The sequence below is a fragment of the Schistocerca piceifrons genome, chromosome 8 (genome assembly GCF_021461385.2).
Source record: "Schistocerca piceifrons isolate TAMUIC-IGC-003096 chromosome 8, iqSchPice1.1, whole genome shotgun sequence".
NCBI classification, from domain to species: Eukaryota; Metazoa; Arthropoda; class Insecta; order Orthoptera; family Acrididae; genus Schistocerca; species Schistocerca piceifrons.
The window spans coordinates 317,605,272-317,618,779 of NC_060145.1; the positions used below are offsets into that span (position 1 = coordinate 317,605,272).

Below are 13,508 nucleotides of genomic sequence, written 5' to 3' on the forward strand. Positions count from 1 at the left end.
TTTATTTACTCATATTCAAGAATTCATCTATGGTACAGAAGGAGTTGTCAAGGAGGTATGATTTCGATTTGTTTTTGAAACTATTACTGCTGTCTGTCAGACATTTTATTTCATCTGGTAATTTATCAAAAAGTTTTATAGCAGCATATTTTACCCCTTTCTGTGCCAACGATAGATTAAGTAAAGGATAGTGTAGGTCTTTCTTTTTTCTGGTATTGTAATCATGAATGTCGCTGTTGATTTTAAACTGATCCATGTTGTTGAGAAAAATTTCATTACTGAGTAAATGTACTGTGAAGCAGTTGTAAGAATTCCTAACCTTTTAAACAGATACCTACAAGATGTGCGACTATGAACCCCACACATTATTCTAACTATTTTCTTTTGAGCAGTGAAAACCTTTTGCCTAAGTGTTGAGTTGCCCCAGAATATTGATCTGTATGACATCAGAGAGTGGAAGTATGTAAAGTATGTTAGCTTAATAATTTCTACATCTTCAAAATTGGCAATTATTGTCATTGCAAAAGTTGCTGAACCTAGTCGCTTTAGTAGGTCAAAAATATAAATTTTCCAATTAAGATTCTCATCAATATGTACACCCAAAAACTTAGTATGCTCTACCATGGCTACTGACTTCTTTTGATATGTTTATTGAAGGAATTATACTTTTTGCAACAGAAAATTGGATGTACAGTATTTTTTCAAAGTTTAGAGCCAGCCCATTCTCAGAAAACCAATTAATAACGTTTCCAAAGACCTTATTTGTATCATTTTCTATCGGACTTCCTTTTGCTGGATCAATAATTATGCTTGTGTCATCAACAAACAGTGTCAGTTCAGCGTCTTGTTTCACGTAAGAAGGGAGGTCATTCACATATATCAATAACAGGAGGGGACCCATGATCGAACCCTGTGGAACACCTAATGTAATTTCACCCCAGTTAGATGAAGTGGCAAACTCCTTTGAATCACTTGAAGCATATAAAGAGACTTTTTGCTTCCTGTTCTGTAGATATGACTTAAACCACTCATATGCTGTTCCATTTATACCACAGAATTGTAATTTCTCTAACGTAATGTCATGGTTCACACGATCAAACGCTTTGGATAAGTCACAGAATATTCCTACTGTTGGCATTTTACTATTTAAAGACTCTATTATGTGGACAGTGAAATTGTATATTGCTGTCTCAGTGGAATAGCATTTCTGAAATCCGAACTGTGAAGTATCCCATTATTGTTGAGATGGCTAACCACTCTTGAGTACATTACTTTCTCAAAGGTTTTTCAAAATGCTGTAAGCAAGGATACTGGCCGGTAGTTATTGACATCTGTGGTTTCCCCCTTTTTGTAGAGAGGCCTGACAATGGCATATTTCAACCTGTCTGGAAAAATACCCTGAGTCAGTGATACATTACATATGTGACTCAAAATCAGCTGTAATTGCTCCACATTGTTTTAATAGCTTGTCAGAGATGTCATCTACTCCAACAGAACATTTATTTTTCAAAGATTTAATAATTTTCCTTATTTCACAAGAGGTTGTTGGATGAAACTTAATCTGACTAAAATTTTTCAAAACTGGCTCTTCCGTGTACTGCCTGCCTTTTTTTTTTTTTTTAACTATTCTCACCAATTTTTTCTCCTACACTTAAGAAGTGATTGTTAAATACAGTGGCTACCTGTGTACTTTTGGTTAAGATGGTCTCATTCTCTTTAACAGTAATACTACCTACCACAGTGATTACTTTTCCTGTCTCCCTTCTAACAACATTCCATATTGATTTGATTTTATTGCTGGAGTTGTTAATTTCTTCTCTAACATACATATTTCTTGACGGCATCTGAATAGCGTTGTGGATGCTGAACTCTTTCCCGATCTGTAAACTCTTCAACAGCGTATTCACGACGCCTATGACGATATTCGGAGAGAGGTCGGAACGTGCGACACAATGCGATAACTCATGATGCGACGTGCGAACGCGTGCATTGTTCATCAGTTGCGACATGGAGGCGATACAGTTCTGTACTGCGTTCCGGAGCGATTTTTCGTCGTTGCATGTGCACCCTCCATTTCCGGACACATGTTCACGGGACCTTTTTTTTCCATTTCCAGTCAGGAATCCGTCCCTGCAGTTTGTCCGTGTTATTGATGTTCACCCTGTATACAGTGTGTCCCTCCCAAGAGTCGGTAGGAAAATTTTCTCTGTTATTTCAGCAGTATTTACGATTTAGCTTTTTCGATATATAGCTGGAGTCAGCTGAAGCAAATACTGCTCATCACGTCGGCAATGGCCAGGCCCACACTTACGGCACCGCCATGCGGCAGCGCTGCTCGGTCGCTGCTGGAGTAGGCCTACTGGTTTTTCCTCGTGTTCACTGTCGTTGTTAATACGTGTTGGTGAAACGAATATCGCACTACACTATTTGGGGCCGCTCTAGCGAATGGACATATAAAATTGCGTTTTAAAAATCATTTTGTTTGCCACAGGAAACAAACCGGCTCTATCTGTCGACGGTAGGCGAAGTACGGATAAAGTGATGAGCGGTATTTGTTTGAAAATTGTTAAGGCTTTCGAGGCCGTCTGTTTCGGGTTCTTCGACCGATGTTCGTTTGGTGATTTTTCTGGAGTTTTACCAGCTGAGTAGCTTCACTCTCCATTGATGGTGGTGGACAGGGATCGAGATCGCGGCCGCAGACTATATGAATGGGAATTCCGAGAAATTCGACATGTGCAAAAAACTAACCTTAACAGCACATATAAAAAATTCCAGGTCTTAAAATTATGCTGAAATTCGGTTTTCTTCTCATTTTTCATTGCAACGGATGTAGAAGGAAGAATGACAATGCACTGTAAGCAAGATGATAAGTTTTCTTGACGTTAAAATTTATTTGGTGAACATGTGGGCTTTCTCATTATTTTGTAATAAATAAGCTCATATACTTACGTAACACGTAGTTCATTGGTAAAATGGCCAACAATCAAGCAAATTATAACTATTTTTCGTTCTCTTTGCAATTATACTCCACACATGGTTAATTCTTTGACACGTGTTGAGCAGTTGCAAATGGCAGTGTAGAAGTTCTGGATGATTTCATCTTTTAGTAGGAATCGTTGAAATCGCTTTAGGTCACGTATTTTCTTGTCATTTATAGGTATATATCGATTATTCTATTGTTTAGAACAGTGCTGAAAACACAGAATTTTGAGAAAGCTCATTTCTTTTGTACATGTGGGGTTTCTCTTTCTTTAGGTAATACAATAGCTGCATGATAACACAGGAAACGAAAGAACATATGGTTTTTCTCTATACCATGATCGGCCTAGATGTTTAAAGTACTAGATCACAGGTAACTGTTTTGTCAAAAAATAGACATTTGGGGTGTCTCAATATTCCCATTTATATGTATCTAGGGCACTGACGTCCAAGCACTTTCACGTGGGGAGAACCTCAGCGGCAATGACCACGGGAAAGCCCTTGGCGTTAGTGCGCCAGGTGCGTATAATCTGCATTCGAGAACTCAACTCCACCACCAGCAATGGAGGGTGAAGCTCTGAAAATGCCAGCCACTCGAGCTGGCGAAACGTCAGAGAAATGGGGTCAGCGGAAGAACCCGAGACAGAGGCCAACAGGCTATTTGTCAGGTTTGTTGGGGCTGACTGCAGCTTTGCATTGGAAAAACGAAACTGTAAATATTGCCGAAACACTAGAGAAAATGCTGCGGACGATTCTAAGCAGGGACACCCGGTACATATGAATTAATCTTCAGAAGTTTTGGAGACACTATTTATTGAACGGCTTTTGTAGGTAGCTGACTTCTTTTTTGCAGCGGACTGCGCGTACACGTTCGAAGCTCCAGAGGAGGCGTCTCTGGAACTAGAGGTGGGCAACATCGCGGCGGCGCCCTCTGGAGGTTCGGCGTACAACTACGGCTACAGCTACTCGTGTGGACCGCAGGCCGTCCGCATCTTCGACTTCCGCCCGGACGGCGCACTCGTCGTCGCTGCTACGTGAGTCTGCGCCAATTCCTGCTTATATGCACCCTCTAGTGAAAAGTTCCCGTACACTTCTATGTAACGTGAAATCAGTTAGTAGTAGTCACTGGACAATGGATGACTAGACGAGTGATTTCGAGTGATGGATCATGATGTTCCTTCTGGCAATACGCTGAAGAGGTTTGGGTTCGCGAATGCCTGGAGAAAGTTACCTGCAATCATCTGCATTGCCAACAGTGAAGTACGGGGAAGGTGGTGATACAGTATGGAGGTGTTTTCTGTGGTTGCGGAGTGGTCCTTTTTTACGCTTAAGAAAACGCTAGACGCTGAAGAATATAAACATATTTTACAGCATTATGTGCTGCGTACACTACAGGAAGACCTCGGAGACGATGGTTGCTTTTATTAGCACGACAAATAAAGCTGTGGACGACAAAATTTCTAAAATGGGCTAGCCTACTCAAAGCCTACAACTGAACCCCATGGAAAACATTTGCGTTGAGTTAGAACTTTGATCTCACTCCAGAACTCAACGTCGTACATCCCTACCTTACATGAATTCGGCTCATCATGGAGAATGGGCTAGCCAGCTGTTGTGGCCGAGCGGTTCTAGGCGCTTCAGTCCGGAACCGCGCTGCTGCTACGGTCGCAGGTTCGAATTCTGCCTCGGGCATGGATGTGTGTGATATCCTTAGGTTATTTAGGTTTAAGTAGTTCCAAGTCTAGGGGACTGATGACCTCAGATGTTAAGTCCCATAATGCTTAGAGACATTTGAACCATTTAGATTTTAATCAAAATATCCGCGGGTGTACTGCCGGTCTACAGTGTCCAACGGGCACAATATTTCGGCGATCATACATGTCGCCATCATCAGGTGAACTGACGGACTGAGGTCCCGTTGCGTGCCGGCACGGAGATCCGTACACTATGGCTGCTCAGGGGGAACTGGGTTCGGTCGTTTTTTTTTTTTTTATAAGAGGTGGAGCCCCTCCACGCCCACACCGGCATGATGGCCAACACAAAAGGTCTACTGCCGTCTCTGCATAAGGGTTAGTATTCACTAAAGTGAGGTGTCGCAGGATGTGGGTACTGCGATGTTTGCGTACGTCTGGTTAGGATTAACCATTAATACGCGCTCATCTGGAGATAGATTGGTCGAAATCTGACGAAGGGTAGCGGTTTGAAGGGCAGAGGAAAAAAAGTGCCAAGGCAAGAGCCAAGGGAAAAAAACCTCTGCGAAAGTTAGGTCGGGCGGCAAGAGCAGTAGCGGTTGTCTTGCTGCCTGCGATAGGTTGTGCAAGGATAGGCTTTGTTAGTAGTGGGTATCATGCATGTCGATACCTTGACGTTGTGCGTTTGTGCTGCTCGGCGGCTGGCGCTGGGTGCTGGTACAGAGTCCTCGTTCAGCGTCCTGCAACCTGCAACAGTTATGTTTGTTATCGGTCTTGTGTCCGGTAGGTCATATACCGGACGATTTAAATACCCTCCGCCCGCGGCGCGCTCACTCCGCCGTCCGCGCCCCGCGCCACGGTCGCGCGGTGGAACAGATTGCGACGGCGTCTGAGATGACGTCGGTGTGATGGCTCTGTCCGCCGTGGTCGTCACAACTATACATTTGCTCGATTTACTCTTGATTAACCTAATCGCTGGTTCCCAAGCCTTGCTAAGATTATAGCCACAGTCACGGTTTATGAGGTCGTCATACGCTATGGAGTATGAACGCACGAGGATTCTGGTACAGACGTCGAGATACTGGGACAGCGTTGTTAGAGAGGCCATCGAAATTCGCACCAATGACGACCTCATAAACCGTGACTGTGGCTATAATCTTAGCAAGGCTTGGGAACCAGCGATTGGGTTAATCAAGAGTAAATCGAGCAAATGTATAGTTGTGACGACCACAGCGGACAGAGCCATCACACCGACGTCATCTCAGACGCCGTCGCAATGTGTCCCACCGCGCGACCGTGGCGCGGGGCGCGGACGGCGGAGTGAGCGCGCCGCGGGCGGAGGGTATTTAAATCGTCCGTCGCCGCGACCGAACCCAGTTCCCCCTGAGCAGCCATAGTGTACGGATCTCCATGCCGGCACGTTCACAGGAGCTCAGCCCGTCAGTTCACCTGATGATGGCGACATGTATGATCGCCGAAATATTGTGCCCGTTGGACACTGTAGACCGGCAGTACACCCGTGGATATTTTGATTGTCAAATACGCCGGGAGAAACTCAAGAATCACATTTGGTTTTTATTTACTTATTATTTTTTTTTTGACAATGAGCTACCTTTTCTCCACAGACATTTAGACACCTTACTGAAAATGTCCCCATCAGAGTTCAAGACGTCATAAATGCGAAAGATGGCTACAGTCCTTATTTAAATCCCTAATAAGTATCCAGATGGTTTTAATCAGAGAGTGTACGTCTCTAGAGACATCAGTTCAGAGACGACGTACTCATTCGCAGAACGATGACAAAGATCAAGCCGACCACGGACAATGAAAGCTTTTGAAATACAAGGGGCGTTCAAAAAGTAATGCAGATTTTTTCTGCAAGCAGGTTGGCTTCTAACACACTATGTTAGTCCTTATTCTTTTGACTATGAAACTCTATCTGTAAACGTAATCGTTCAATTGATGGCCTTATACCACCTTACTGGGAGGGTTTGTATGCCCGCAGTGTACCATACTACTGGTGGAACGTCTTGCAGCATCAATAACCTCCACATCATCCACATACTACTTCCTGCGAAGTGCATCCATCATTGGACCAGATAAATGGACATCGGAAGGCGCGAGATCCGGCCTGCAGGAAGGATGAGGAAGAACAGTCCAATGAAGTTTTGTGGGCTCCTTTAAGGTGCGTTTGCATTTTTGTGGCGACGAATATGCTGAGGGTAGCACAGTACACTTTATAGTTGATCGTTGCACCATGACGAAGAATATCAAACACAATAACTCTTTCAGAAGTCCGTCGCCGCGGCTTTATCGGCTGAAGGCGCAGCTGTGAACTTTTTCTTTGTAGGAGATGCGAAATGGCGCCAATCCTTAGACTGCCGTTTTGTTTTCGGTTCGAAGAGATGAATCTGTGTTTCATCGCGTATGGCGATATTCGACAAAACATTGACACGATCAGCCCCGTAATGTGTCAGCAATTACGCATAGACGATCCTCCGTTACTCTTTATGGTCTTCTGTTAGAGGGCGAGGAACCTTTGAGTTCCCAACTGGTGGACGAGTACGCCAGCACTACCAACAGAGACGTCCAGTTGAGAAGCAAACGACATATCGGTCTCCACCAGTCCACAAAATCAGAAATAGCTGAACGTTGCCTTCAGACCAACCATAAAGTGCAATGCGAAGGTAGAAAAACGTTGCACAACCCGCCCCACTGTTGGGTCTGTGTATACAAGGAAGCTATCGAGACCAGGCTACCCCGTCAACAAGGACAATGGACCCAGAAGAAGGCCACTGCAACCGTGGCCCAAACGTTGGTTTTTCTCCAGCAGCAGTAGTTTTATACATTATGACGCGGTACCGTACCCAGAAAACTTTTATGTCGACTGACTCTGGTCGCGGAAGCCTACGCAATTATAAGGACAATGGACTTCAACTCAGTCAAGCGTGGGCTCCGGCACTGAAAATTCACCAAACGCAGCGGGAATGGAACACCGCCCACAGCGAAGGCGGAACGGAAACTGAGGGCCGCCACTCGATTCCCGAGCGCGAGCTAAACCATCACCGTGTCCTGCACATCGCGCGGTCCAAACACCTGGTGAGTGGAGGGGGAAATGACCGGTATATATATCGTTCCAACTAGTCCAGGATGCTAGTCAGCAGGAGTAACCTGACGATGATGGCACGTTGCGACGTCAAAAATTCGTTCTACAGCGATCAATCAGTCCGACTGCATACTAGAGACCTTCAAGCAGAATATTCGCCCGGAAAACCTACAAACACAATTCTTGGACATCGAAGTGCAGAGATGTTCCTGCAACGACTGAGTGTTTAAAAAATGTGTATAAACTTTGTCCCGTGCACCTTGGCTCCCAAACAAGAACGACATGTGCAAAATATGAACAATGCTTTTCCGAAAAAGACCATGGTGGGTGACGAGACTTGGTGTTAGCAATACAAATCTACCACAAGACGAAGTAAAAAACTTCACATGAAGGGTGAACACTTTTGCAACATAACCGACATTCAAACCCATATGAAGAGCGTGTTGAACAACATCCAAAAGGGGAGAGTATATAGAACACATGAACCTTTGGAACTACCATCATAACTTTTCTCTATTTTTTTATTAGTTCAGTCTCGAAACATTTTGAACTGAGGGACATCTACTTAATTTTGATATCCGACACGTCCTCAAACTGCCTACAAATTTAACCATTTATTTTTCGTCCTATACCAGTGGCCGTCAAATTGCGGTCCGCATCATGTATTCGTGCGTTCTGCGGTTCTTAGCCGTACGTGCCAACTAACAGTAGAATACAAAAACGCCAAATAAAGTTAGGAACTTCTTAAAAGTGTAGTTTTCATGCTCAGTAAAAAACAAAAATTCCAACAGAGACATTAATATTTCAAAATGTGCTTAGGGTAGTACAACTACTGTCGGGTTAGAGTGACTAGTGACTACACTACTGGCCATTAAAATTGCTACACCAAGAAAAACGGAAGATGATAAACGGGTATTCATTCGACAAATCTGTTATACTAGAACTGACATGTGATTACATTTTCAAGCAATTTGGGTGCATAGAGACTGAGAAATCAGTACCCAGAACAATCACCTCTGGCCGTAATAAAGGCCTTGATACGCATGGGCATTGAGTCAAACAGAGCTTGGATGGCGTGTACAGGTACAGCTGCCCATGCAGTTTCAACACGATACCACAGTTCATCAAGAGTAGTGACTGGCGTATTGTGACGAGCCAGTTGCTCGGCCACCATTGACCAGACGTTTTGAATTGGTGGAGATCTGGAGAATGTGCTGGCCAGGTTAGCAGTAGAACATTTTCTGTATCCAGAAAGGCCCGTACAGGACCTACAACATGTGGTCGTGCATTATCCTGCTGAAATGTAGGGTTTCGCAGGGATCGAATGAAGGGTAGAGCCACGGGTCGTAACACATCTGAAATGTAACGTCCACTATTCAAAGTGCCATCAATGCGAACAATAGGTGACCGAGACGTGTAACCACGGTCACCCCATACCATCACGCCGGGTGATACGCCAGTATGGCGATGACGAATACACGCTTCTAGTGTGCGTTCACCGCGATGTCGCCAAACACGGATGCGACCATCATGATGCTGTAAACAGAACCTGGATTCATCCGAAAAAATGACGTTTTGCCATTCGTGTACGCAGGTTCGTCGTTGAATACACCATCGCAGGCGCTCCTGTCTGTGATGCAGCGGCAAGGGTAACCACCGCCATGGTCTCCGAGCTCATAGTCCATGCTGCTGCAAACGTCGTCGAACTATTCGTGCAGATGATTGTTGTCTTGCGAACGTCCCCATCTGTTGACTCAGGGATCGAGACGAGGCTGCACGATCCGTTACAGCCACGCGGGTAAGATGCCTGTCATCTCGACTGCTAGTGATACGAGGCCATTGGGATCCTGCACGGCGTTCCGTATTACCCTCCTGAACCCACCGATTCCATATTCTGCTAACAGTCATTGGATCTCGACAAACGCGAGCAGCAATGTCGCGATACGATAATCCGCAATCGCGATATGCTACAATCCGACCTTTATCAAAGTCGGAAACGTGATGGTACGCATTTCTCCTCCTCACACGCGGCATCACAGCAACGTTTCACCAGGCAACGCCGGTAAACTGCTGTTTGTCTATGAGGAATCAGTTGGAAACTTTCCTCACGTCAGCACGTTCTAGGTGTCGCCACCGGCGCCAACCTTGTGTGGATGCTCTGAAAAGCTAATCACTTGCATATCACAGCATCTTCTTCCTGTCGGTTAAATTTCGCGTCTGTAGCACGTCATCTTCGTGGTGTAGCAATTTTAATGGCCAGTAGTGTATTTGTGTAGGTTACAGATTAATTTAAAGATCGGTAAAAGGGCCAGAAGTGACGGCCCACAACATCAGCACTGGCTCTTGTGCAAAAAAGTTTGACGACCACTGTCGTATATTGCAGATGCAGGAATGAGTTGGGGGGCGTGGTCGCGTTGCAGGTGGTGTGGGTGGCCGGTGCAGGGGGCGGCGCTGAGCGCCCGCTCGTCGCGCAACCTGGCGGTGGTCACCTCCACCGTGGCCCGCGGCTCGTTCGACCTGCGGGTGTCTGCCGCCTCACTGCCTCAGGCCGGCAACACCACCGACCTCGTGCCCGTGTCCGACCTGGTGCCGCCGCCGCCTCCGTCCACAGCCGCCTCCACCAGGGGAGACACTCCCAGGTACGAGCGTAGCGATTCTTTAGTATTTCCAAGGGACTCAGCAAACGATCAAACAATTTGTCAAACTTCAGTGGTTTCCTCAAATACTTGTGAGTGTGCGGCTTTGTTTGACCTGTTTCTCAATAGTTTATATTTCGGCGCACATGTTTAAAGAAAATGAGTTTTATTATGAGCCGTAGTAAAGTTAGCTTTGAAAAGCGCGCCGCTGCGCGTAGCGTGAAGCAGTAACACCGACTCAAAGGAAGGCCTTGGCACACTCCCAGGTACGAGAGTAGCTATTCTTTAGTATTTCCAAGGAACAAACGATGAAACAGTCTGTCAAACTTCACTGGTTTCCTCAAATACTTCTGAGTGTGTGGCTTTGTTTGACCTGTTTCTCAATAGTTTATATTTCGGCGCACGTGTTTAAAGAAAATGAGTTTTATTACGAGCCGTAGTAAAGTTAGCTTTGAAACGCGCGCCGCTGCACGTAGCATGAAGCAGCAACACCGACTTGGTAGGGACACACACGTCCGGGCCGTGTCAGGGCCGAGCGTCGGACGAGTGACGGCCGTGCTCCGGTCCGTTCCTGCAGGGGCCACACATGACCGGGGCACGTCTGTGTCTTTGTTGTTCCTTGTAGTGACTCGGACGCGGTGATCTGTTTCTGTTTGTGAAAGCTGTAATACATGTTCACTAATTTTCGAAATAGTGAATTAGGACTTATAGCACTTGCTTTAGACGAAGAGGAAAAACAACGAAAGCAAACAAGAAGAAGAAAATTATGGAACCACAGTGCCTCGAAAACAAGACCAGTACAGGGCGAGTTCGAACATTATTTTCTCATCTCATAGATGATGAGACTAAGTTTTATCAGTATTTTAGGATGACGCAGTACATCTTCTGTGAACTTTTAAAGAAACTAGAACCAAGACTGAGAAAAAACGACATTTTCTGGAGAGTATCAGTTTCACACTAAGAACAACTGAATTTTTTTTAAAAGGTATGTTAAAGGAAAGTACACAGAACACAAATAAATAATAAGTTTTAAGGACAGCATTTTTATTTTATGACTTTAGTAATTGAAAGATAAATACATAAGTTAGTAAATAATAGTTAAATTTCTACTACCCTAAGAAAAACAAATGAGGTCTATTCAGTGAATTAGTTTCTGAAGCTGATGAGGAACGTGGGGGATGATGGCTTTGGTTATTTATAGACGAATTGTGGGAATCCCTTTGCTGATCCAAAAGCTGCTGTGTAGGTTCTGTTGACTCGTTTTCCACAGGTGAAGGATATGGTGTTGAAACAGATTTTGCTGAGGAATTGGAGGATGATGGAGTGAATTGATGGACTGATACGTCATTCATGAGTTGCTTCAGTTCAAAGTCTTGTGCAATTGAAAAAATCCTGATTTTAGCTTGATGAAAAAGTAGTGGATGCAACGATTTTAGGGCTGGTGCTATACCAGCAAAAAAAGCGTCAACTGGGTTTTGTACTTCTCTCTGTTTTCCAGCTTTTTTTTCTGCCAACTCAAAAAGTTTCTGAATTCTCCACAAGGGACTGTGGAATTGCAAGAACGTGTCGTCTTGGCAATATAACGATGACATAAACCAAACATCTGTTTGCAAAATAAAAAGTAAATAAATATATTTCGGGTATTAAAACTTATATAGTTTTTATCTTACCTTTGGCTTGTACATCTGTTGCAATCGTCTCCCAAACTCTGTCTTTGTACTCGATATTCCTGTAGTTTTCACTTCCCTGATCGTAAAGAACAGTAAACTTACGAAGTTCTTCTATTAGGCGTTCCACATCCATGTTTTGTACACATAACAGTCTTCTGCAGTTGCACAGTTCACAAGACAATTAAGCTCGGGACACACATGCCCGGATCGTGTCCGTGCCGAGACAGGTCCGAGTATCGGCCGTCACCCGGACAACAAAATACATCATTAAAACAAATGTAACATAGCAGGCCCTACTTGACCGGGCTGAGCACGGGGAATGTCAACGGGCCGGGGCCGGGCCGGGCGGGATTCGCCGTGTCTAATTTTTCACATGACGGACACGGCCTGACGGTAGAATTGTCTTGTGAGCTGTGCAAGTGCGCAAGACTGTTCTGTGTACAAAACATGCATGTGGAACGACTAATAGAAGAACTTCGTAAGTTTTCTGTTCTTTACAATCAGGGAAGTGAAAACTATGGGAATATCGAGTACAAAGACAGAGTTTGGAAGACAACTGCAACAGATCTACAAGCCAAAGGTAAGATAAAAACTATACAAGTTTTAATACCCCAAAAATATTTATTTACTTTTTATTTTACAAACAGATGTTTGGTTTATGTTGTCGTTATATCGCCAAGGCGACATGTTCTTGCCATTCCACAGTCCCTTGTGGAGAATTCAGGAATTTTTTGAGTTGTTCTCGTACAGCAAATGCAGCATCTGTTGATCTCCCACGAATTCGAGGTAGATTTCGAAGATCTGATGATCTTCCGGATCCCTCAGCAGCTTCCTTTTGATCCATCCTCTGTTTGGGCACCCTATAACCTTCCATTTTTTGAATAAAGTTGTACAGTACACACGCAGCCGTCACGATCATTGTAAGGTTATTAGGATCTCCCTGAAGGATTCTTCTAAATATTCAAAATTTCTGTTCCAATATACCGAATGCATTTTCGGATAGTCTTCTTGCCTGACTCAAACGATAATTAAATATATTGCCATGTCAATTGTTAAGTTCCTGCCAGGATATGGTCACTTCAAGTATGTTTTGAGAGGGAAAGCTTCATCGGGTAAAGTTTTACTCCTTGGGACACTAAGTGTATTGTTTTCCATTGACTTTCCAAGGTTTGAATTTACTAGAGTGCCTCCATTAGAACTTTTTCCTTATGCTCCCACGTCTATTGCAATAAAATTATAACATGGGTCAACCAGAGCAAGAAGCACAATGGAATATGTTTTTCCGCAATTCCAATAGAGACTTCCTGAGTTGTTTGGAGCCTGTATTGTTAGGACGATAGCTCCAACTGTCGATTTTCCCAACCTGTAGCTGAAGGAAATAGTTTTAAAGGAATCTACTGTAGCAAGGAACCTGAAAAAAAAATTG

At 44.3% G+C, this 13,508-nt stretch overlaps 1 protein-coding gene across 1 annotated transcript in view; it reads left to right on the forward strand.

Annotated features, from left to right (window-relative positions):
• Positions 1-13,508, forward strand: part of LOC124711992 (mucin-7-like) — a 166,329-nt gene that overhangs the window by 88,873 nt on the left and 63,948 nt on the right. The window contains exons 3-4 of the mRNA XM_047242278.1: positions 3,833-4,013; positions 10,197-10,415. Of these exons, the coding sequence (XP_047098234.1) occupies positions 3,833-4,013; positions 10,197-10,415 (400 nt within the window). The remainder of the gene's footprint in view (positions 1-3,832; positions 4,014-10,196; positions 10,416-13,508) is intronic.